Consider the following 26,653-nt stretch of genomic DNA (forward strand, 5'->3'; position numbering starts at 1 on the left):
AATTTACCCACCGAAGTTTTATATATCACAAATTGAAGATAAAAGATCAATAAATAATATATTGTAAATTAAAACAAAAAAGGAAGTGTTTTTTGAGAATTTACCTGTGAAGTCCAAAGTTTAAAACCTTTTTTTTTTTAACCACGCTGATTTTTTAAAAAATTTTTTTAATAGAAAGCCTCTGTTCTACTTCTATTATCTAGTAAGTAGTGGACGCTGACGACAATTGTTTTCTATTTCATTCAATGTTTTCTTTTATTAGATATTTAAAAACAAAAATTCACTCATAAAGAATTATTAAAATATAATAAATCAAACATTTATGTATTTCTTTGAAAAAAGAAAAAAAAAATCCTTGACTGTTTTTTTTAAAGGCAAAAACTTAGTAAAATTTGACTATTTTTAAACTATGGGAACACATATTTCTTCACACACAAGGCTAGACGGCTAATGCGAATGTGTGGTTTTTACTACCTTCTGCCCATCCGTAGTTCTAAACAAGGACAACTCGGTACTTCCGGTTTTTCCATAAGAAAGTAAAAATGCTTACGCCATGGTGCGTTTTTCAAATAGTCGTTTAAAAAATTCTCTTATTTAAAAAATATATGGAATTTAAAATATAAATATGGATAAATTCTGAACAATGAAGAATGGAACTACACAATCAATAGTATTTTTATAGGTAAGTAATTTTTTGGAATTTATGTCGATTTTTTATAATCGAAGAAAGTAACATTTCGTTGATATTCTTCAAATCTTTTGTAAAGAAAACCGATTTAAAAAATAAACAAATATTGCATAATTTGCTATTAAACCTGTTATTTTTGAAAATTTTGGTCTTTGCTCCTTTAATCGAAAAAAAAAATCAGGGTTTAAATTACATTTTTTTAAGCTTGTAAAGATAGGAGGGCGGATTATTCAATTTTTTTTTCACGCATTGTGCCTAATTTGCTTTGGTTGGGAAACAAATAAATACATTAATATCGGTTTCTGACACTGCTAGTGAAGCAAAGCAAGGCCACTAAGCAGATCCTCATTCAATCCCAGGCAACGTCAGGTCACCCTGCTCATTTCGACATAACACGTAAGTACGTACGCATAAAATGCATTGTTTGAAATTGATTTATACTGCATAAGCACTCTTTTTTTTTATTGATATATTTTTAAATGAAATATAAAAACAGCAAAAAAGAAGACACTTTTGCATTCGGTTTCGTTCATCTATAACCGGACCGGATATTGATAGTTCTTTACGCATGCGTACTTTGGCGTATAAGAAAATGGAGTCCTTAGCAACGGATTGATTTATACGTATCGGGATGTATTTACTTGTATAAATCTCTATTTTTTTTAAATACTTTTTTTTTTTTTCTTTTTCACGAAAATGTAAAAACCTTCGAATCTTTATCCTAGCTTGAAAACAAAATGAGTTCGGCGTTGTCCAGTTTGAAGCGAACACCTAAAGCGCCGCTGCCCGGTTGCATGAGGTAAACATCAAAACAAAAATAACACTTTAAACTAGTAATTGTCAAGATACAGTCGACAGATGGATTCTTTAAAAAAATATATGTTGTTTAAAGCAAAAACAACATTACGTACTTAATTGTCATACCGAAAATAGTAATATATCCAAAAATTACGAAAAATCATCGAGTAGAAAGTTATTTTTAGCTAAATGTAAATTTTACGGAAAAATTGGTAAAATCGTATTTTTCCTAGACGGTATAAAGTAGATACCAGGAGTCTACATGCAGGGGACATAACTCCGAAACAACTTACTTATTCATGGCTTCAATATTTGTTATTAAGCGATAGACCTTGTGTGTGTGTGTGCCTGTTTTTTTTTTGTTTTTTTGTTTGTTTTTTTTTACTTAAAACACAATAGCAGATGTTCAACTAGATGAATTTTCGTAATTTTTGGATATATTACTATTTACGAAATAACAATTAATATGTAGAATACTATAATTGCTTAATATTGCGTAATATAGTTGCTTAATATTTGCTTAAAACGGTGTATTAAAACATTGATTTGTCGACTATATCTTAAGCACCTTTAAAAACGAAGTTATTTTAACCGACGTTATGTTGTTTGAGACCTTCTGTAATATTGATATTCATAAAACATAGCGGGGTGCTTGTCCATAATCTTCCCCACCCCAAGAAAAAGCAAAAATAAAGAACAAAATGGTAATTATGCAGTGCATAAGTTATGCACTGATGTTACCATACTTCTGAAATAATAACTTTAGAAAGCCATTCTTAACATGGGGGGGTAGTAATTATTCTGTACTTTTACCTAACAGTCTAATAAAAACGTTGTTGAGAGTGCCCGACCCCTCTAAATTCCACAATTTTCACTTTTTTTTTTTTTTTTTTTACTTTTTTTCTGTTAATATAATCGATTACAGACTTAAGTTTCAGATTATAAAAAATAAAAATAAAAAATGGTGCTAGTGCAGAGAGTGATCCGCGCTATTTTTTTAAAATCATATGTCCAAGTTAAATTAAAGTTTTATGATGTTTTTTTTTTATTCAATTGTAAGGTTAAAGTATAGAATAGGTACAAAGCACTCTCCCTTCCCCATGTTAAGAATGGCTTTTTAAATAATAACGTTATTATTTACGTCCGAATCACTCTCTGCACTAGTACCAAAAAATTTTACAACTTTTCACGTGGGGGTTCAGTTTTCAATTATAACATTGTACTAAACTGAACACGAACTTTGTGACCACTATGAAAAAAAATGGCAACTCTCTCATGCGACCGGATGGTAGGAGTTAGAACAGAGGGGTTAAAAAAAAAAAATGTATCCCCCCCTTTCACTCCACCCACTCTCATCTATCCCTCTCTCTCATCTATGTATGTATCCATCCATCTCATCTATCTATCTATCGTGGTCACAAAGTTCGTGTTCAGTTTAGTACAACGTTATAATTGAAAACTAACCCCCCCCCCTCCGTGAAAAGTTGTAAAAAATTTGTTATTCAATTCATTTTTTTATAATATCAAACGTAAGTCTGTAATCGATGATATTAACAAGAAAAAAAGTTTTAAAAAAAAACAAAAAAACGTGAAAATTATGGAATTTAGAGGGGGGCACTCTCAACAACGTCCGCCATAAAAGATATCGTAAAACTTGAATTTAATTTGAAAATACTATTGAAAAAAAAAAGATAGCACAGTAACATAAGAGCATAAGTACCAGAAAAAAATGTACATAGTCGTGACAGAAAGACAGGGGAGATAATTTCAAATAATTCAAACTTTACGAGATTTTAGAAGGCCATTCGGTACTCTTGCATAATTTGACCCGAATTCTCGTGATTTCCCGTCAAGCCCGGATTGGGCGATAGCGGCAATCATCGGTGACAACCGAGCGGCAGAACAGACGCAGACTAAGGAAAAAAGCAAAACAAACCGAATATATATATATATATATATATATATATATATATATATATATATCGCAGTTTTTTGTTGGGGGTGTCAAAAATTCCGCCTAAAATTCTGATACACCTACCGGATCACGTGACTCTTCTGGCGGCCATGTTGTAAGCCCTAACGGTATTTTTGGAGATTACCGAAATATATATATGGCGATTAAGCTACACTGAATATTCGGCGTTTCATCCAATCTAGGATTTCTAAGGCTTATATATATATATATATAAAATAACAAAAACCTACCTTGAAAAAAGCAAATATGTTTAATTTATTTTAGTATTTATTTATTTTGCAAAATATTTATCATCAGCAAGTTATTTAAATATTGTTATCTTCAAGAAAAGGTTGTTTACCCGTATAAATGTTAGGTGTAAGAACAATTTTTTGTTTTTCTTTAATCGTATTTTTTTTTTTCTCGTTTTTTATTTTATTTTCAAGACTTCAATCAGTTTTTTTTTTTTAGAGGGGGGTTACATAGAAATAGAAAAACATGTTTGTTTGTTTGTTTGTTTTTTCAAGAAATAGTGATTTTTTTTTTTTTTTACAGTCGTTAATTGCCGGCGGAAGAACTTTCTTGAGATGAGGATATTTCCTTAGGAATCTTTTACTTCGGTCAACTGTTGAGCGGCCATCGACAGCAAAGAGGGAGGTGATGGGCGAGGTAGAGGAAATGGAAGGAAGCCCTTCAACCGGGTAGCTTTCGGAAATGTGATTTATGATGGAGACAAAAGGATCGTTTCCAAATTTTTGTCCCCACATAAATTCAGGTAAATATATACCTAGAAGTTCCCGGCTGGTCCCGCATTCTTGCTTGTTACGCTGTTTTGACCCACGTTATGTTTTCTTCGGTTGAATAGAGATTCATCAATTTCTACAGTGTGCCCTGGGTCTCCTATCTGCCGGGGATTCCTCAGGAAATACTCCTGACAAATTTCTCTCAGAAAGTTCTTTCAATCAGTGTACGTGCGTTCGAATATAACACCGCATTCTCTTCTAATACTTTTTTAAGGTTGCCATTTCGAACGCCCATAGATTATTTTTTACTATTGTTGCAATGTTCGAATTGGATCGTGCAAAAAAACGATCCTGTGCACAATGATATCCATTGTCTACATTGTCCATTGGTACACCGTCACACACGATCTTTACGCACGATCTTTTTTTTAGTAAACATTTGTGTCAGCTTTTTTTGGGTTCAGTCGATTTCTTCGAATTCGAATGTCGTCTGCTTTCATTTGCATATCGCTTTTTCATTGGCTAATCAAACTCCCAGAAATTGAAGTACAACAAAAAAAATTCAAAATAAATCATTAAAAATAACTAACTAAAAACATTTAAAAAAAAAAAAATAGCGTTTCAACATTTGAACAACGCTTGGCTGACACCGATGATTGCCGGTCTCGCCCGATCCGGGCTTGACGGGAAATCACGAGAATTCGGGTCAAATTATACAAGAGTAGTACCGGCCATTCTTATATGGGGAAGAAGGCGTTAGAAAAAATTCAAGTTTGCGAAGAAATGATTTTCTTTATAAAAATAAAACTACTTCATCAATTGACGTGCTTTTTGGTGTTCGATATTTTGTTGCTTGTTGAGAGAGCCGACAGATCGAGTTTTTAAATCTGTCATTTTAAACAAAAATAATATTACTTGATTTTAATGTTGAAAATAGTGATATATCAAAAAATTACGAAAATTCTCCGAGTAGAACGACTGTTATTATGTTTTTAGGAAAAAGAAAAAGTTTATTACTATAGGGTACACAAGTTGGACAGTTGGACACTATTTCGATGTAATGTAAAATACGCGTTCTGAGTTATTTCCCCAGTGTGTGAAATCTTCATCGTCTACTATTTGCGAAAAGTACAATTTTCCCAAATTTTCCGTAAAAACTATTTTTAACTATAAATCACTTTCTACTCAATAAATTTTGTTAATTTTTGGATGTATTGCTATTTTCGACATGACAATTCAATTCAGTAATATTGTCTTTGCTAAAATGACATATGCAAAAGAAATCTCTCTCTCTCTCAACAAGAACCATATTTTATTTCCGTCACGGATACGTGCACCAGCACCACTGCACCATAAAGTATTTTCTTTATTTTGATATTTTTGTTTTTTCGGGAGTGGGGGTGGGTATAGACTTGAACACATTTCGGCTCATGTGTCCTCCAACCTTCTTCGGGTATATAGTTATTTGTCGGTAATTATTACTGTTTGCAGACATTATTTTAAAATGAAATACAGTTGGGAAATTTCTCAAAAACAATTTGTTTTGCTTTGTTTACTCATTGGTGACCTATTTGCGTAGAAAAAAAATAATATTTACTAGAAATTATAAACTTTTACAGTTGGCGTAAATACCGATTTTGAGCAAATTAGCCATCTTTTTTTAGTCAGTAATGTAAACGAAAATGACTACTTTGTTTGTTTGTTTTTTTTTTTTTGTTTTTTTTCTTTCTTTGAAGATTGTAATGCTGGGTATGGGGCAGCCAAACCAGCTGCTAACATTGCCCTGCTTTTTATTGAAACCAACCGAGAACTCTTTTTTCATATCCTCGCTGTTCCCTTGTCTGGATCTCTTTTGCACTTGGTTCACCAGGAATATTAGTTAGGTAGGACTTCAGGTTCTTCTTCATAAGCCCTGTGGCACCTATAATAACTGGTATGATTGATATCTCCCTAAGATTCCAGTTTCTTTTCATATCGTACATGAGACCTTGATATTTGGTCTGTTTCTCCCTTTCAGCTCTATTCAGACCTCCATCATTAGGGACACTCACTTCAACCAAGGTTGCCACTCTCTGTGACTTAAGAATCAATATTTATGTGAATATTAAAGTCTTATAATTTTTATTAAATATTTGGCGATTCTCCAATTTCACCACAATATTTAAAATTGCTTGTAAATAGGAATTAAAATGGCAAAAAAGTTTTATTACGTACTTACGTGTTAATTTAAAAAAAGATAGTATATAAAAAATTATGCAGATTAACCCAGTACTAACAGGCCATCCAGTATTGCCCTATTGTAAAATATGCATAAATATTATATTTTAATTCATGCAGATTTCATATCTAATATCATAGAACAAATTCTATATTGATTGTTATCCAATACATACAGGGTGAACGATAAAATTGTTACCCTAGAAAAGATGACAGGATTCCATTTTTGTGAGATGAAAACCAGTTTTCTTTTTTGTTGCAGACCATCTACTAGTTGTGCAGTTGTGTGCAAATCCCAAGAGCGATGAGAGCCTTCTATCATGTCTGCAAGTGACATAATGTTCATTCAACGAGCGAGATCGGGGAGAGGTGATGCTGTACAACTTATGCTCTCTACCAAGACAAGTTATGACAACAGCACCATTGACGGCGCCCTCAAAATGCAAATCCTGATAACAGGGACGTGCCCAAGGTGATGAAAACAAAGTTTCTGGCCACGGTTATGGTCTTTGGTGTGATTTCAAGTGAGGGTCACATGATGCCGCCTCACATTGTAGAAGTCGGCTTGAAAGTCAACACTAAAGTGTACCTGGATGTGCTGAAGAGTGTGGTGATTCCCTGGTGTAATGAGGTGGCTGCTGGCAGACCCTAGGTGTGGCAGCAGGATTCGGCGCCAGCCAACAAGTACAAAAAGACCACGGCTTAGCTTCAGAAGGAGTGCTACGATTTTGGATCCTCCTCCCCTGACCCTAGCCCACTGGACTACTTTGTTTAGTCATACGTCAAAAACATCACTAACACCAAAGCCAGCCTGATCGCAATGATCCACTGAGTATTCGCCGAGCTCCCACCAGTGCTTGTAGGAAAGGCATACTCCCAGTTCCGGACATGTATGGAGGCCGGTGATTGAGGCTGAAGGCGGTTACATTGAATAAATGTTAGCTCTACTACATAATCAAGTTACCTGAATTGATTTTTTTCAATAAAAGTTTTAAAATATAGCTGTAGTGTTTTCTTTAGGGTGACAATTTTATGGTTCCACCCTGTAGTAATGATCTCAAAAGTTACAAAAATTTATTTTAAAAATTATTTAAAAAAATATTACTTGAGTAGCATCCGCTAGAACTTTTTTTTTTTTTTTTTTACATAGGCATCACCACATTATCAAGGCCAAGAGGCCACTCAAGGATAAGGGTTAAAGAGTGTACAGTAGAAATTGGACAATATAGTAATCATTAGTAATGAAAATTTGGTAAATTTGATAACTTATATAGAATGGCTCATCAAGAACTTATTTACGTTAGACTTGAACACAACCATATTGTAGTCAGCCGGAAAGCAGGAAAACAGAAGACAATTCCACAGGCGTGCAGTTCTAAGAAAGAAGCTTTGTTCATGGAATCTACGTTTAGGTTTAGGCACAGATAAAGAGTGGGGGGAATTATTGATAGTGTTTACAGCTAGACGAGTGTTTCTTGTGAAAGTTTAGCGAGGGGGACCATAGATTGAAGCTCAGTCGAACATTTTCCATGAAAATAACGATACATCAGAGACAAACTCGCAACATCTCTTCTGTGAGATAGAGGTTGCAAGGAGGAGAAAAGGACATCTCCTACGAGGCTACGGAGTCTATTTTGAACTCTATCAAGGCAGGACAAGTCCTTTCTAGCAGCTCCTGCCCAGATGTGGCAACAGTATTCCATCCTTGGACGTACCTGGCTCTTATATAGATAGAGAATAGCATCAGCAGTGAGATATTTACCGAATCGATAGAAAGATCCCACCATTTTTCCAGCGGCCTTGGCAACAGATTTGATGTACGTGTTCCATTTAAGATCAGGAGTAATGGTCAAGCCCAGAAGCTTGTCAAAACTTGAGGCCTCCTGAAGACGAGAGCCATTCATTTCAATTGATGCCAGATGTGGATCAGAATGTTGATGATGTAAAGAGAGAAGCTTGGTTTTAGATGCATTAAAAGTAACCAGCCACTCCTTTCCCCATTGTACTACGTGCTCAAGATCAAAATGAAACAAGAACGTTCAGTGTTCCAGCCCTAATCGTTATTTATTTCTCCAGCATCATTATTGTCTGAGCTACCAACAGATGGATATGAAGGTTTTTTTTTTTTTTTTTTTTTTACATAGGCGTCACCACTTATCAAGGCCGATCGGCCACTCAAGGATAAGGGTTAAAGAGTGTAGAGTAGTCAAAAGGACAATATAGTAATCAATAGTAATGGAAGCTCAGTAAATTTGTTAACTTAAGTGGAACGGCTCATCAGAAACTTGTTCACGTTGGACTTGAAGACAACCATATTATAGACAGCTGGAAAGCAGGAAAACGGAAGACAATTCCACAGGCGTGCAGTTCTAAGAAAGAAGCTTTGATCATGGAATCTATGTTTAGGTTTAGGCACAGATAAAGAGTGGGGAAAATTATTGATAATGTTTTCAGCTAGTCTAGTATTTCTTGTGAAAGTTTGGCGAGGGGGGACCATAGATTGAAGCTCAGTCGAACACTTTCCATGAAAATAATGATAAAGCAGAGACAAAAAAATTAAACAACTTTGAGCTATATTTAATTTTGCGCATGCACAAAACAAACAGCAGGTGCTATGTTTTATTTGACATACCCTGCCAAGGTCAACTGTTTTGTTTTCAATTCTGACCTCTTCAGCAGCAATTTTGCTGGCTAAAAACCAAATCGAAATTATGCTACTGGTCCAAATACCCTATATATCACATTTCAACTCTGTAGATCAAATATCCAGAGAAGAGTTTGGTAGAAACTTTTTGCACACACACCGACAAGGTTTTCATCTATAAGTCTACTCGATTATGCAGAATGTAGAAACTATGCTTGGACAGAATTCAGCATAATAGTTAACTGAAACTAATCATTTAATAAGAAATCATAAAGAAAACTAATCATAAAGTAACTAATTCATGCCTGTTTTTCAAAGAAATATGCAAATTAGTTTATCTTCATGTAGTCGCTCACATATCTAAGTATATTAAGAAGTTCATTTTAATAAATTTTAAATAGAAAAAGCAGGATTTTAATATCAATATCGGAGCTAAAAAAAAAATCAATTTAAAGTTATATAGATTTAAATAAATGAATATAATAAACACTTCTAGAGAAATTGCTTTGCGGCCATTTTTGGGTTTTCATTTGTGTCAGTGACCAAGGGACATAACTCAAAATGTAATTCAAGCAAGGAAAGAATCAACAAATTCAAGTCCCCATGGTCTTCTAAATTTGCACGTGGATTTCTCTTTGATTTTTTTAAACAACAATACTGGATGAATTTGTAAGTTTTGGCACACGGTCTTTTTTTTTTTAACCTAACAGGTAAGTACATAATAAAATTTTTGCATAATAGAAATGATTATCTATTTGTCTAGAATTAAGTTGTTAACTCCCAAATGAAGCGAACATTTTTTATTTTTTTCATGGCTATTTTCGTTTGTTTTTCGTAGCGGTCTCAAGTCAACACTACCTTTGATATGCTTTGTTCGGGACTTGTGCTGTTTAATCTAATATGTATATATGTCTGGCTGTCTCCATATTTTCAAACTAAAAGTTGTAGAGTGACGCTAGGGGCTTCAAATGATTGGATTTTTTATGGGCCGTTCTCTTATAGGTCTTTAGCCGGTTAAAATAGTTTTTAAGGGGTCAAATATTTGTCCAAATTGAAAAAATCGTTATACATTTTGTACATTCATCTTAGTTTATTTTTAATCAGTTCATATGCCTGTCACGTTGGTACAGTGGTAACGTCACCAGCTTTGAATGCTACAGTTTTGCTTTCGGTTCCGATTCTAGCTGATGGCACCCAAAACCGTTTGTTTTACTTTGGAAATCATGACTCACTAATAATATGTACAAAATCTGGACGAATATCATATTTAATATCATATTTAAGCGTGTTTTACGCCAGGCAAAGCCCCCACCCCCAGTAAGTCTCTAAAATTTTAAAAATTACCATAAAATGTTATTTTCAAATAATGAATCTTTTATTTATTTAATAAATCCTCCAATCAATCTTATTATGAGGTTCCTTCTAAAAGTAAAGTCTCCTATTTTTTAACTCAAAAAATCCAAGAGCTACGAAGACGGGAGTGGAACCATTGAAACAAGCGATTCTTTTGCTCCAGAATTTATTTTTCTACATAGTCACCACTATTCTCAATGCACTTTTGCCAGGAATTAAATGATGCATTTCTGCTTCTGACGCCCGCCCATGACAGGGGTTGCTGTCTTAGAGTCTCACATCATCAATATCTGCAACAGAGAGATGAAACTTTCAGATCATGAATGCATGTTCACTCATCATATCAATGCAATTTGTAATTCCCTGGTCCTTTCAGCCAGAATAAAAAATAAGAGGCATCTACAGAATCTTTCGATACTACAATACCAAAATTATTGTTTTTGAAGAATTGTATTTTATTTTAATTTAATTCATTTTTTGTCTGAAAGTTGTAATAATTGTACTTTTTTTTCCCAGGAAATTTGCCTTTCATTCTTCTCCTCAAACGGAACAGAAAGGTGAGTAAGACTAATATAGATATTTTTTTTATGGAAATAGCTTGAGACAGGGCACGAAGCCACTTGATATAAGGAGCTAACAAGAATGAAAGCTGATTATTGCAAAGACAAGAGATGACTAGGCTTTAGTTTTGAAAAGGTTAAGGTTGTAGGTAAAAGGAAAACATTGGGCAGGAAGAGAGTTCCATAACATTGAAGTCCTTGGAAAGAAGCTACTGGAATAGGAAGTTGTATTACCATGAGGTATTAAAACAGCAAATTGATGGAGACCTCTACATCTTTTACACCTCAAATTAAAAAAACTAAAGTTCAAATTAAAAAAACACAACTTCAAATTAAAAAACACAACTTCAAATTAAAAAAACTAAACTTCAAATTAAAATACACAACTTCAAATTAAAAAAATCCAAGTTCAAATTAAATTAAAATTTTATTACATGATAGATAAACCATTTATTCTCCAACAAGGAGGTCCTCTTCCCTGAGACATCTAGCGTGATGGCGTTGAACCCGATTACAGAATGCCTGAGACATGGCAGGAGTTACCACTTGGTAGGCTCGGTCGATGGCGGTCTCCACAAGACGAAGACGGTGCTCCACTTTTGTGATATCTTCCGGTTGTGGCACATGTATAACGCTCGGTAGATCCCTCTTGATGACGGCTTTGATGGCTGACCAGGCCATTTCGATGGGGTTGAGAGCCGGGCTGTATGGAGGCAAGCGAATAAACTCCACTTCTGCAAAAGCTGCCTGGTCGTGTAGTTGTTCCACTCGGGAATGGCACGGGGCGTTGTCAATTACCAAGGCTACCTGTCCGGCATCATATCCCATTGCGAAGACAGAATTGAGTAGTTCTGCAACCCATTGGTTGACATCTGGGTGCTTGTAGGCGCCACGCCTGCGGGTGAAGTTGATGAGTCCCTGTTGACTAATACCAGCAACCATGTGAATATTTGGACCTTTCGAGCCTGGAACATGTAGCACCACTCTCTGGCCCCTCGCGGATCGTCCAACGGTCCGAGTACAAAATAAGTTCACGTTTGACTCATCCAAATACACCACATGTTTACCAGCTCCCAATGCGGCCATAACCCTTTCTACATAGATACGACGTTTTACCTTATTCTCCGGAGTGTTGACATTCTCGGCTTGCTTGTGAACCCGTTTTACAGTGAAGAGTCTACCATCGAGATGGTTATTTATGGTAGTAACGCTGATTGGGGGGTTGATTCCATGCATCTCCGAAATCTTCAAGGCCAACTCCTTGAGAGTGATGGTAGGATCTTCTCCGATTATATCAAGCATGTTGTTGACCATGTCCGGATTCACTTTCCCATGTCGCCTTCCACCCCGCGGCTTATCCTCCACGTCTTGCCCCTTGGCCTGTTTATTCACCCAGGCGTACGCGGTGTTCCTATTTATCCCACAGTTCTCTGCGACAGTTGTCCAGTCCCTGCTATTTCGAGCGGCTTCCAGAATCCGACGCTTAGGAGAATTTCGATTGCGTTTGTACTGACCACGTACTGTGCCTCTCTTGACTCCTCTACTTGATCGCACAACTACCGGAGATCCATTGTTATTTTCCATATTTTAAATTATTGTAATGTTAATTGTTAGAAACTTTTCTTTTTTTATTGTTGCGAGCAACTACAAGTAATAGTGGGTAATTTGCATAAGTGATGTTATGCAAATTACCTTACAAAGTTTGAGTATGAATAATTCTAACATAATGTCACGTGCTTTTAAATTGAACTTGGGTTTATTTAATTTGATGTTGTCTTTTTTTAATTTGAAGTTATGTTTTTTAATTTGAAGTTTAGTTTTTTTAATTTGAAGTTGTGTTTTTTAATTTGAAGTTGTGCTTTTTTAATTTGAGGTGTAAAAGGTGTAGACCAATCAGTCAAATGAGCTGGAAAACAGAAGCAGGAAGTAAAAATATGAGACTAGTTACATCAGGTCTATGAGGGAGAGATTACAGTGAAGAAGAAAGTGTGGGGAGGGGCCAATCAAATTACAGATACACTTCTGCCCCTTATCAAGAACCTTCAAATGGGATCTGATAGTAGATTTTTAGAGATAGGGAATAGCTTCGGGTGTGAGAAAGTGTTCAGAGCGATAGAGAGAAACGATTTAATGAGAAGCAGAAGAAGCAATGGATTTAATATATGAACTCCAAGAAAGATTTTGTGAGAAATAAAGACCAAGAAGTTTTAGAGTGGATTTCTCATCAAAAGGAGAGCCATCCATAAGAATTTAAGGAAGAAAAGAGACATACCTGTGATTGAAAAACAATAGTTGAATCTTAACAGGATTAATCAAAACAAGCTATTTCTTACCATAATCCATAATAGAACCCAAATCAACTTCTAGATCAACTGAATATTTCAACTGATCGAGAGAAATGGGCGAGAAGCAATATTTAAATAGAAAGTAGTGTCATCAGCATATATATATATATATATATATATATATATATATATATAGTCATCCACATACAGTACTGTTTCGCTGTTTAACAGCTCATTAGTGTGGCTAGACAGGCAACTACTTCAAGCCAGGATCGAAACCCGACTGCCTGTATGACAGTCAAGGCTTCTAACCATTACACTAATCAGTGGCTGCTGTGTGAATCGTGAATTAACGATTTTTTGACATCATCCAGAATGCCTAAGCTCGATTTGTTTACACAAAGAGAGCAGGATCTGTTAAGCAGTGTTGCCCAATGGAAGCCTGTCTCCCCCCTCACAAAAAAGGAAACTACGGTTGTTGTTGGTTGCCACTACCGTCCCTGAACAATTGCGGGACACTGGCGGCCGTAGTTGAAATGAAATAATCTGGCTTTCACTAGTGATTAGTGCTGGTTTGGACGATAACATGCAGGTACTGTTTGAATTTTAAAAAAGCAATTAAGGGAATGCATGAATCAGTATGAATTAATAAAAATAATGAAAAATGGTCTATTAGAATAATAATGGAAAGTAAAAACAGAAGTTTTTGATTCTCACTGTATATGAACTGTTTAGGGTGATCGAAATCAGTGGTAGCAGTCCTAGCTGTTTCCGTTTGTTGTTCAAGTCTTCCTCTTCTTTTCAACTCTTCCACCAATAGTATTAAATTAAATTCCAGTTTTATGTTGTCTTTTTCAACGTGTAAAACAAAACAATTATGACTTTTTTTCACTTCACTTCTTTGAGTATTGTCATGCTAAGAATGGCTTTCGGAATAGATACCACCAACCTCCCCATCTTAAGAACGGAATTTAGAATAGACGCTCCTAACATTCCAATGTAAAGAACGGCTTTCAGATTGGACAACCACCTTTGAGGAGGGATAATTTCCCTAAATTTAACTGTGATAATTGTTGTCAATATACCCACCCACAAATGCTAAAAAAAATAATTAGGGGGTGGCAATATTGGTAGAAGAGAAGTAGATTTGTTTATTAGGCATGTGTACAAACCTGGCAGCCAGTGAATTACAGTGCATAATACAGGTCTTTATATCTCTATAAGTACTTGTCTCCACAAAATTTGAATGAGATTTTCTTAATCAGCATAGTCGAAAACGTATAGAAGTCTTCATTCTAAAGAAAAAAGTTAACGTGTGCACAATCTCAACAATCAGTCTGGAAAAAAACTTTAAAAAAAATATTCTGCAGAATTGAAAATTGGTGAAAATATAAGTATATAACAAATAATTGTTTCCCTATGTAATGAAATTTTCATTAAAACTGTAGCATAGGTAATCGGGATAAAATTTAGTAATTTTACATTAAACCAGGCCCTAACTTTCAAACACGCCAGCAGGTCTGTTAATTGAGGCATGGAAGAAGAAAATGAATACAATAATACCACTATTCTTTAAAACTGCTTACTTATATATTTGGGCAAAATATTAAGATATTTTTTGTTAATACATTTTTTCAAAGATATTTACGGTTTTTTTTTTCAAATATAGTTACGTTTTTTTTTAAATGTACTTTATTTAAATATACTTTATTTAAACCTGCACAATCTATTACGCTTATCGCCGATTTAAAAATAAATGTTTAAACTATTTTCTGTTGTCCATTCGCCTTTTTGAAACTGCTAAAACTGTAAGAAAACCTGATGGCAAGATCTATTTTGTGAAATTATTCGTTCATCAATGTTTCTCTCAACAAATTGATTGTATCGTTTGCTCGGATGTCAGTCTCTTCATGGTAAATTGGCAAATCAAGCTGCACTCAAAATAACTGATAGTTGCCAAATCTGCAATTAAAGAAAATAGAGTTGTCAATTTTAATGGTTCAAAAGGATTAATTAGGATTTCATGCACATGACATTCTATTAAACCAACATTAAAAACGAGTTGTCCAGATTTTTACCAGCGAGATTTATTTTTTTTTAACATGGTGTGCGTTTCTTTTTCTTTTTCTTTTTTAATCAAACTTTCTTAAATAGAACTATTTAAACAAAACTTTTTAATGAACGAACTATGGATAATTCTCTTACATTTTAATAGTGATATTATTTTTCTGACAGACATTTCAATTTAATATATAAACGGTCTGTCTGTCTGTCTCCATATTTTCAAACTCTATCTCCTCCGAAATTAAAAGTCGCAGAGCGGCACTAGGGGCCTCAAAAGATTAAATTTCTTACGGGACATTCTTTTATGGATCTTTAGCCAGTTAAAATTGTTTTTAAGGGGTCAAAAATTGAAAAATTTGTTAAACATTTTGTGCATTCGTCTTAGTTTATTTTCTAATTTTTAATCAGTTAATATGCGTGTCACGTTGGTACAGTGGTAACGTCACCAGCTTTGAATGCTGCAGTTTCGGTTTCGATTCTATCTGAAAGCACCTAAATACTTGTTTTACTTTTGAAATCATGACTCTGTTATAATATATACGAAATCTAAACTAATTAAAATATCATATTAAAGGGGATTTCACGTTCGCCCGCTAATTTTTAAATTAGAAAAAAAAAAACGACTGTTATCCTCATCTTCATAGTTGTTATTTTACCACGTTTCTGCCTTCTTCAGGTGATTAACTGTGACCAGATAGGAATACTGAGTTTTGTAACTGCATCCCCAATAATTACTGCCTTCCATAGTTGTTGTTCGGCATTCCTATCCCGTTGCGGTTGATCACCTGAGGAAGGTCAGAGGATGAGTTAACCGAATTGTAGTGAAACAACAATAACTATAAAGATGAGGATAACAGTCCGCAAAAAGAATGAATACACAAATTATGGAGACTTATCTCAAAGGATTCCAAAAAATAACACTGTGTACTGTTCATAACTTTATGTGCATATATATATATATATATATATATATATATATATATATATATATATATATATATATATATACTTGTTTATTGTTATATAAACATGCTCACATCCCGCTGCTACAAATAGACACTTGTTTCAATCAAACAACAGATATCATAATAGATGAATAATCGAATAATAAGATTATTCATTGAACTTTTGAATAGTCAAGTCGCTGCCTGATGATATCTGTTGTTTGATTGAAACAAGTGGCTATTTGTAGCAGCGGGATGTGAGCATGTTTATATAACAATAAACAAGTATTATCAGCTCTTTTTATTGAGCACTATCTAACAACCTCGTTGAATTCATTAGTCCATTACTTTTGAATATAAAAAACCCGAGTATATATATATATATATATATATATATATATATATATATATATATATATATATATATATATATATATATAAAGCTGAATGTGTGTGTGTGTGTGTGTGTGTCTGGTCATGAATAGGCTCCTATATGATCGACTATTTTAAAAAACTGATTACATATAATGATAGATGTATCGAGACACAGGAATGGGTATGTTTGATCTGGCAGAACGGTGGTTCATTAAAATTGTGGGGTCTGCGTTCACACCTGGTCCACAAAGTATGGAAATAAAAAATTAAAAAATTAAAAAAAACGTTTACAAGTGTTATTGATATAGATGTACATAAGAATACTTTGATAAGTATATTTTAACTTTAATAGGGATGGTATAATAAAATTGTTGGGTCTGCGTTTGCACCTGGCCTCCATAGAATGGAAATAGGCACAAACTTTAATAAAGACTTTTCATATCTATCTGCGTAAGTATACTTTGATAATTATGTTTCAGTTTGAAGAAATATGGTATGATAAAATTATGAGGTGTCCATTCGCGCCTGACCTCCATAGAATGGAAATATGTCACAAAGTTTAACAAGTTTTTTTTTAATATATATCCACAGAATATTGTGATAAGTGTTTCAGTGTGGACAGGTATGGTATAATAAATTATGGGGTTTATCTATTTTATTTTTAGTTTCCTCATATTTTGCTTTGGTTTTGATAACCCCAAATTCGAAGCTCTCTTTACAACCCTTCCTTTTCATAACCTATCATACTTTCATAAATCAGAGTCCATTTTCTGTAGACTGTTTTTGAACCCAGTCAATGACGAGTACTTTTGCTAGTATATATATATATATATATATATATATATATATATATTAACAATTTTTGATTGGAATTCATTATGAGATGAGTATTATTTATATTAATTTATTTATTGCGGACTATTATTCTCATCTTTATTAGTTGTTGTTTCACCACGTTTTGGCCAAGTAAGCCTCTGGCGGCTTTGGGTAGGATTGAAAACACTATCTTCAGATAATGCTCATCTAGAACCCAACGAAAAATCCAACCTTGATCGCCCTGCGGGGCCTGTGGCGCAGTTGATCGAGACGTTGAATCTTTACGGTTCCAGATCAGCAATAAATAAATTAATATATTAAAAAATTTAACTTATGTCCAGGTAACCTACATCTAAAATTTCGAGTGTTTAGACCCAAAGTTGGCGGCAGAGTTTGGTAGAGTCGGCAAAGGTCAACTCTGTAAACTTTGACCTCTTGCCAGCCAAATTTTCGGCCAGAAACTGATTAAAAAGCTTGCTGCATGTCTGAATACCCTTTATGTATAATTTCAAATGTTTAGACTCAAAATTTACTGAATAGTTTGCTAGAGACCGAAAAGGTCAAATCTTTTAAACTTTGGCCCCTTTGTAGCCAAATAATCGTCCAAAAATCGATTAAAAAGCTTGCCCTATGTCTGAATACACTTTATGTAAAGTTTTAAATGTTTAGACCAAAAATTGGCTGAGAGGTCAAATTTTTTAAAACTTTGACCCCAATTTTGACTCCTCAACATATATTATTTTGGGTTTAAATCAAATTAAAAAGTTTGATCCATGTCCAAGGAACCTAAACCTAAAATTTCGAATGTTTAAAACCAAAATTGGTGGAGGAGGTTGGTAGAGTTTTCAAAGGTCAAATCGTTGAACTTTTACCCCTTGACAGCCAAATTTCTGGCCGAAAAACGCTTAAAAACTTTTTTCAAAATGTCAGTATGTCAAATCTCGAGTCTGTAGATGGACAATTGACAGATTAGTTTAGTAGGGAAATGTACGCACACAGACAGACAATTTCACTTTTATGGATATATAGATTTTGTGGAGCATATTGTTGGAGAAGTGTAGTTTTAATGAGATTTAAGAATTTTTTTACTAGGTTGGTTTTGAACATTTGATTGAAGGGAGGGCTAAACTAAATGCTATATAATAGAAACCTGGGATACGGGGGCCCTAGGATACGTTTTTTTTTTTTTCAGGTTACGATGTTGAATACAACATTTTTCCAGACCCTGGTTACGGCATTTCCCCCACCTTACGATGTTATTTATAATGTTAATTGATTATATACATGTGTATTATATACTGTACTGTATTTTGTTACTAATTTTTAATGCCATATCCCGGGGTTTTACTTATATAGATATATAATTTGTAATCAATTCAAATAGCATTAAATCACATTGATAGCATTTTATTTAATATACGATACGTCTTACACATGTTTCAGTGAATGGAGTAGGTAGACCAAACAACTCATCAGAGACCCTCATAAATCCATAAGAGAATTTTATTTATATATATATATATATATATGTATATATATATATATATATATATAGTTGAAAATGTTTCGGCCAGTACAAGTATCTTGAAAAATGAAAAATATAGAATAAACAATCTATTTTTTAAAAAAATGCTATTAGATGCAAATAAAAAGAAATTTCTTTTCTTTTTTGTTTCTAATTAATTTCGGATTTAAAATCCTTCGTTATTTTATAATATATATTCATTAACGAAAATATACATTGTTTTGTTGTTTTTTTTTATCTTTGACAGAAATCGACAATCTTCTGGAAGAAGTTTCTACTAACATTGCTAGCAAGTGTTGTCAATCTCAAACCGAACGTTCTCATCAATTACAGCAGTCTGATCCGTCAAAGTTAAAACCTACGCTGACAAAGACGCCAAGAAAACCTTCACCTCAACCATGCGGTAAGCCATTTTCTTTTTGCTGATTTTGTTGTCTCATCACCATCATCCTCATCATCCTCATCTTAATAGCTGTTTTCCATGACATGTGGTGAACAGCAAGGATGCACTTTAGAAAACATTCATAAATCACTCACCAAACACATAAACTGATGTTTTTTTTCTTCTTTTCATTTGTATGTTTTATTTTACTTCGATCGAAGTTCTCAGAAATCAAGGGGCCCACTACCTGGCGCTAACTCTTGAACTCTATATGAGATACATAGATATTCGAATGTCCCATTAAAGTTCTTTATCTCTCAAACACAGAGTTAATAAAGAAATTGAGAACATAATTTCCCTCTCCCCAATTAACCATTTTTATATGTTGTAGCATATCTTTTGTTTTGATCTCTTGGTCTTATTGGATTCAAGGACAAGAATTTATCTAGTCTGGTGGAGTATCCAGCTTTGTGCTATTACTTGAGGTAACATCACTTGGAGAAGGTGCACCATTCCTCGTAAAAGTTAATGTGGGTTAGATATAGAAAGGAGATCTTATTTGGGCAACGAATATTATGTGATTTTGAATATTTGGTCAGGGTTTACTTCTATGGAAAAAGTATCCTCATGCCAGATTGTTCTGACAAACCCCTGCACAGAGAGACCTTAGACACTCGAAGATAGTGTCTAGTAGGCATTCAAGTTCTCTCCAGTAGGCATTCAAGTTTTCTCCAATAGGCATTAGATTATATTTAAATTATTACATTCTTAATTACAATTGCTTCTCTCGTTTTAGTTCAGCAGAAGTTCACAGAAATCAATTGGCCCTTTTCCAAGGGTTTACACTTGATCTCTACATAAAATACATAGATATTTGATTATATACACTAAAGTTTTTTTTTTATTTTCTAAACACTGAGTTAGTAAAGAAATTGAGAACATAATTTTGCTCTTCCCAATTAACCATTTTCATATGTTGTAGTATATATTTCGTTTTGGTCTCTTGATCTTACTGGATTCCAGGACAAGAATTCATCTAATCTGGTTGAGTATCCAGCTTCGTGCTGGCACTTGGAGAAGGTGCATCAATCCTTGTAAAAGCTTTTGCGGGTTAGTCATACCAAGGAGATCTTATTTGGACCATGAATATGATTTTAAATATTAAGTCAGGGTTTACTTGTAGGGCAAAGCATCTTATGCCAGGTTGTCCTAACAAACTCTTGTTCATAAAGACCTTAGACGCTCGAAAATAATGTCCAGTAGGTATACCAGATCAGGCTTTCTGAAGATATTGGCTTCATGAGACGAAATGCACCTAACATTGATGTTTTTTTTTTTTTTTTTACTTCCTTTTGCAAAACTTAATTATGTTCTGCAAAACCAAAACCAACAACCCACTTTTTCCTTCTTCTTTTTCTATTTCCCCCACTTTCTGACTGGTTTCCTAATTTAAGATGTACCAAACATTAACTCTTTTCCCTCTCCCATTGCAAAATTCATTCATGTTCTGCAAGGCTGGGAACAAAAACGATAAAATTAACTATAAAACAACTAAACCAAACACTACAAAGTAGCGATTGAAGATACAAAATGCTTGAAGAATAAAAACCTTCTACAAAATGATTGAATGCAACATGAATACTATTTCCAAAATAATTGGATTCGGCATTAAATGACCAAAAAAGGGTTGATATGTTGTAAAAGAAAACAACCATACCAAACTCTACAAATAAATATTTGAAGATATAAAAAACTTGAAGCATAAAAACTGTGTCCAAAATAACTGGATTCGGCATTAAATAACCCAAAAAGGGTTGATATGCCATAAAACAAAACAACCAAACCAAACCAAACCAGTAGGTATTCAAATACATGTGTCTATGTAGATATCTATCTATATATGTGTGTGAAATTAAAATGGAAAAGGAAGACCCAGTTAATGAATGTTTTACTCACAATTCCGGTGATCTTTTTCAAGAACAAAGAAAATCGCTATTTTCTTCGCCCTTGAAAAAGCTGTATTATATATAAAAAAAAAAAAGCGGTTACTTCTTTTTTCCCATAAAATAATTCTAATTTCCTTCACCATTAAAAAAAAAAAAAAAAAATAAGCCCTGTTCAGTTGGCCAAGATGATTCTCCTTGGTCAATTAGCGTACACCCAATTTTGTTGGGTAGAATGCGAAAACCCCTTATTATTTCACTTTTTCAAATGGGATCGCGCCCAGTCAAGAAGTAAAGAAACCCCTCCTACTTAATTTTTTCTTGGGCATAAAAGAACATATACTTTACAGTTGTACTTTATTATTCTTGATATTCATAAATGACTTCCCTGATAAAGTTGTCTCTGAGATGGATGTATTTGCTAATGACACGATGCTCTATAACAGACATGAAGGGAAAACGAATGAACACATATCTAAGGCAATGGATGAAACCTTAGAGGAGGACCTCCAGTCAGTAGTCAAATGGAGATGTAAATGGATGGTAACATTCAGTACTACCAAAACTAAGCTTCTTTCTTGTAATAATTACAAGAAACCTTCTCAACCATTTATTACCGTGACTAATAACATGCTATCTGAAAGCTCTTAGTTCAAACTCATTGGCTTAACATTCACAGGCAATATGAATTGAAACAAATACATTGAAGACATTGCTAAGGCTGCTGAGAAGATGGTGGGCTCTCTTTACCATACTAAAAATTACTCACACCTAAGAGTATACTATTATCTCTACAAAGTCACCATTCACCCATACATGAAGTATTGTTGAAACCTCTGGGCTGGTGCATCTGCCACCTGTCTCTTGCTCTTAGACAGGGCACAAAAAAGAGTCTCCAACCTAATAGGTTCCTCACTCTCAACTAAGCTCCAACCCCTGTCCCATCGCCGAAATGTTGCATCTCTGTGCTTGTTTTACAAGTATTTTAATGGAATGTGCTCTGATGAACTCTAAGTACTTGTATCCCCTTGATGTAAATATCCCTGACTAACTCAACAAGCAGCAAAATCTCACCTCTACACTGTAAAACATAACCTAACATGCTACTGCAGCTGAGATTGAACTCACTACACGAGTTTGTAGTGTAATTCAAATCTTGTCCGGAGCTGAATACTTGATGCTTCGCCAGGGCTATCAATGGTATTTTTTATCGTGATGCCATCACTAGATGGGTTGCCTACCACGGCTTAAGAAAGGCCCATCTACCCTCGAGAGAAGGATAGATCGTGCCACTTTCTCAACCTAGTATTTTACCTTGTGGTACATACAGCGCCATGTCTTCTGAAATGATCACCCATCTGGTTCTGGCCAGGCACAACATTACTTAACTTTGGTGATCTGGCGAGAACCAGTGTGTCAACATGATTGTGTCCTATACTGTATGAGTATCTTGTGTAGGAGACGGGGAGTCTCGTCGTGGGCGACGAAGCATTTCACTGAAGAACCACGGCAACACACAGCGAACCAACAAACAATGACAGCCACGGCGCGAAGGTGACTAACAAAGCTCAGCTGACTGCACGAATAGAAACGGAACCAAACGGTCACTAACGGAACCCAACGGTCACTGTACTGATCGCCACGAACGTCAGACTCCGACTGCCTCGCACCTCCAATGGACCGATTTTTATTCCTCAAGATGGCCTAGCTACTTTGCATCCCCACGAGATCTCGCGCGATCCTGCGAGATTCCGTCTCTAATAAAAGCAGGCAGGCGCCATCTTGAAACTCTTTCTTCCGCTGCCCCGACCACAGGATCAGCCACCACCCCACACGCCAGGCACACACGGACCCTCTTGCGCCGAGGGCTACGGTTAGTCTCACACTCCCCCCTGGTCTCCAGATCACATACGTGACACGGCGGACGTGGCCGTTTGATTCGAGCACTCCTGTGGAGGGGTATTGCCGGGACTTCCTCATCGGAGCTCTCAGAAGTGGCATCGGAAGCATCAGCATCAGCATTAGAGCTCGCAGTTGAGTCATCAGGTTCGTGGGGCACAGGTTGGATCCATCGCTCATCATCGGATGACTCGCTCCCTCCACGGCTCGCAGCTGAGTCACCAGGTTCGTGGGGCACGGGTTGGATCCATCGCTCATCGTCGGATGACTCGCTACTTCCACTGCTCGCCGATTGGTCAGCGCTTAGAGCGGGCCGGACATCCCTTACGTGGCGCGGAGTATCATCGACTAGTATGGCCTGTTCACTGATGACGCCGGTGACCCGCCCCCTCCAAAAGCTGCTGGTGCACCGGCCGCCGGGTGGCTTCACCCAGACGGTGTCTCCCACTTGGTACGTCCCCTGGGGTTCTCGTTGGTCAGGTAGACACACTTCAACGTCCTTGATGCGCACGTGGTAGTGATGAATCGCATCAGCGGGCGCACTGCCGCCAGTCACGGCGTCCTTAGGCGTTGTGTTGTATCTGTAAACCGCCTCCGCGATCGTACACTTCTTCCTGGCTGCGATCCTCTTCACGGTTCGGTGGCACCGCTCCGCTATGCCGTTGCCGCTCGGCACATACGCGCATCGGTGTCGAAGGCAGATCCCCCAGTTGTCCATAAAATGCCTAAATTCCCTGCTGCAGAACGCCGTGTCGTTATCCGTGAGGATCTCCTCAGGCGGCCCCCTTTCGTAGAATATGGATTCCAATTCGTGGATGACACTGGTGGAATCCTGCCTCGCTAATTGGCGCCAAATCGCGAACCTCGTTGGCCCGCAGTCTATCAGTGTGAGGAAGTGTTGGCTGCCGTAGTGGGTTATATCCATACCCAACCGACTCCAAGTCGCGTCCACTCCCAGCTGTCCTTTCCGCCATCTGGCTGCGGCAGGGTCGATGGACTGGCACGTTTGGCACTCCCTGACCACTGCTCTTACTGCGCTTTTTGGTATTGATGGTCTAGCCAACTTCACAAAGTAGTAGGTCCGTTGTACTCCGGGGTGCCCACTGTCGTGATGTATCTTCCTGATTTCGTCCTCCTCGACGGAGGCAGCACACAGAGGCAATGGCTTAGCTTCTTTCTTCATAGCCTCATACCATCTCCGTGGTACCCGAGTGAGCTTGTCGGCGAGGTTGTAGTCCGAGGTGACGAGCACTACGTCTACGGACAGGTTGTACTCTGTCACCAGTTTTTTCACAGTCTCCAGCCTCCGTCTTATCAGCATTTCGCTGGCTGCCTTGGTGCGTGCCCTGGCCTTGCTCGTGAGTGTGTCCGACACCCAGTGGTGCACGCAAAGTGAGTCAGTGTGCACACACAGTTTCTTCACTTCCCATTGAAGTGCCAGGTTAATGCCCTTTATTACAGCGTCGAGTTCTGCCAGGTTGATATGGGAAGCATCATTCGCCGGTCGCAGCCAGCAGGCATCCTCAATTTGTTCTGACAAGATGGGGGAAATCCAGATGTAACCATTATTTCCGAGGATGATCTGTGCTCCACAGGGAAGATTATGGAAATGTGTCTTACGACGTTTTACTAACGATAGTGATACTGTCACTAACGTCCCCTGACCAAGCTTTCCATATTTAAGACTGCGGGTGTGAAGTGAGAATGAGCCATCCATGAAAAGAGACTGAACTTCTGCACTAATTAAATCTCCTTCTTTTAAATAATGCCGCATCATTTTTTCATCTTCTTCTGATCGACGCCTAAGTTTTCCACCGGGTAAATTGACAGAGGACAACATCAGAATAGAATCCAACTTGGAATGAGTGTCAACTTTCCACCGATGCTGACCAACTTCAATTATACGACCAACAACAACATCACCAACTTCTCCATTATATCTTGTTTTCAAAGGTCGAACACAGATCAATTTGTTCACTCTGTCGACCACACCTGCCACCGATGCATGTAGATTATCATCTTCCATATAAGTGCCATGACCACGCATAAAACCAGTGTCTGATGTAATTATATCACCGGGAGTGACCAAATTATCGAGTCCCTGATGATCTGGGTTGACATTTGTAGTTCGAAGAGAGGCAACTGCAAGTCGAATATCCGCCATTTCTTCACACGATTACCAAGTTCGGAGTGGGGGGGGGCCGAAATAGCTTGTATGAGTATCTTGTGTAGGAGACAGGGAGTCTCGTCGTGGGCGACGAAGCGTTTCACTGAAGAACCACGGCAACATACAGCGAACCAACAAACAATGACAGCCACGGCGCGAAGGTGACTAACAAAGGTCAGCTGACTGCACGAATAAAAAGGGAACCAAACGGTCACTAACGGAACCCAACGGTCACTGTACTGATCGCCACGAACGTCAGACTCCGACTGCCTCGCACCTCCAATGGACCGATTTTTATTCAAGATGGCCTAGCTAATTTGCATCCCCGCGAGATCTCGCGCGATCCTGCGAGATTCCGTCTCTAATAAAAGCAGGCAGGCGCCATCTTGAAACTCTTTCTTCCGCTGCCCCGACCACAGGATCAGCCACCACCCCACACGCCAGGCACACATGGACCCTCTTGCGCCGAGGGCTACGGTTAGTCTCACACTGTAAAGATCCCTAGCCTTCTACTCTAATAGTTTTTTTTCCTTTAAATTGCTGGGTTTTTGAATTTCCTCCTGGAAGTTCAAGTATGAATAGACATCTCGCTGCTCAACTCCCTACATAATAATCCTTGTAGATTTGATCACAAATAGTAGCTCCAAGTGACACTGTGTGTTGTTTGAGACAAAAAAACTGTAAAAACAAAACATAACCAAAGGTTTAACAAGTAAACGTATGGCTGTAAGCCAGCTGTTATTTACTTTCAAATAACAATATTATGATAAAGATAAACAGCAAATAAGACATGTTCTAAAGATCAAACAAAAAATGATTTTATTTCTCATGATCAGTGTTTGTTCAATTGACACATCGTATGTAATAATATGAAACATTTATTTTCGGTGGAAATAACGGAAGAAGATACAAAACAAAAAATGTAACAGCATACTAAGTGTAAAAAAATCAAAATATTTTTCTATGGTTTTAAGAAATAATAAAAATGAGGAGGGAGCACTGGCCAGACCTCCACTGGACAAGTGCGAAGAGAACTGGGATCTTGGGGAGACTTAGTGCCACTGAATTCCAGTATAAACCAATGGCCACTGCCAGCGAGAAATCAATGGTAAGAGGCTGTTGCGATGATGCAAATTTATTTACAAATGCTATCGAAGGAGAAGGAGGAGAGAGCTGGACGTCTGGGGAGACTTGTCACTCAGCTTCCAGAGAACACCACAGGTCTCCAATCAGATCATTTGCTGACTCGTGTGAAAGCTTCAGGTGAGCCAATAATAATAATAATAATAATAATAA

At 36.5% G+C, this 26,653-nt stretch overlaps 1 protein-coding gene, 1 long non-coding RNA gene and 1 pseudogene across 5 annotated transcripts in view; 1 reads left to right on the forward strand and 2 right to left on the reverse strand.

Annotated features, from left to right (window-relative positions):
- The window catches only part of LOC145241437 (UBX domain-containing protein 11-like), a 303,692-nt gene that overhangs the window by 37,276 nt on the left and 239,763 nt on the right, over positions 1–26,653 (forward strand). The window contains exons 1-4 of one of the 4 annotated variants that reach the window (XM_080104391.1): positions 1,267–1,487; positions 3,996–4,215; positions 10,914–10,954; positions 19,214–19,369. Coding sequence is in view for 2 of the 4 variants with exons in the window: in XM_080104390.1 (XP_079960516.1) it covers positions 1,426–1,487; positions 10,914–10,954; positions 19,214–19,369 (259 nt within the window). In the remaining 2 variants the exon portion in view is untranslated. Of the gene's footprint in view, positions 1–1,265; positions 1,488–3,995; positions 4,216–10,913; positions 10,955–19,213; positions 19,370–26,653 lie in introns of those variants that run through there. The other 3 variants (XM_080104390.1, XM_080104389.1, XM_080104392.1) reach the window with 3 other exon arrangements.
- Positions 1–26,653, reverse strand: part of LOC145241439 (uncharacterized) — a 54,896-nt gene that overhangs the window by 7,856 nt on the left and 20,387 nt on the right. The gene's annotated exons all lie outside the window — the stretch shown is intronic.
- LOC145241668 (exosome complex component RRP4 pseudogene) lies at positions 19,592–25,363 on the reverse strand (annotated as a pseudogene).

The sequence above is a fragment of the Euprymna scolopes genome, chromosome 20, assembly GCF_053919585.1.
Source record: "Euprymna scolopes isolate OS-2025 chromosome 20, ASM5391958v1, whole genome shotgun sequence".
Lineage (NCBI taxonomy): Eukaryota > Metazoa > Mollusca > Cephalopoda > Sepiida > Sepiolidae > Euprymna > Euprymna scolopes.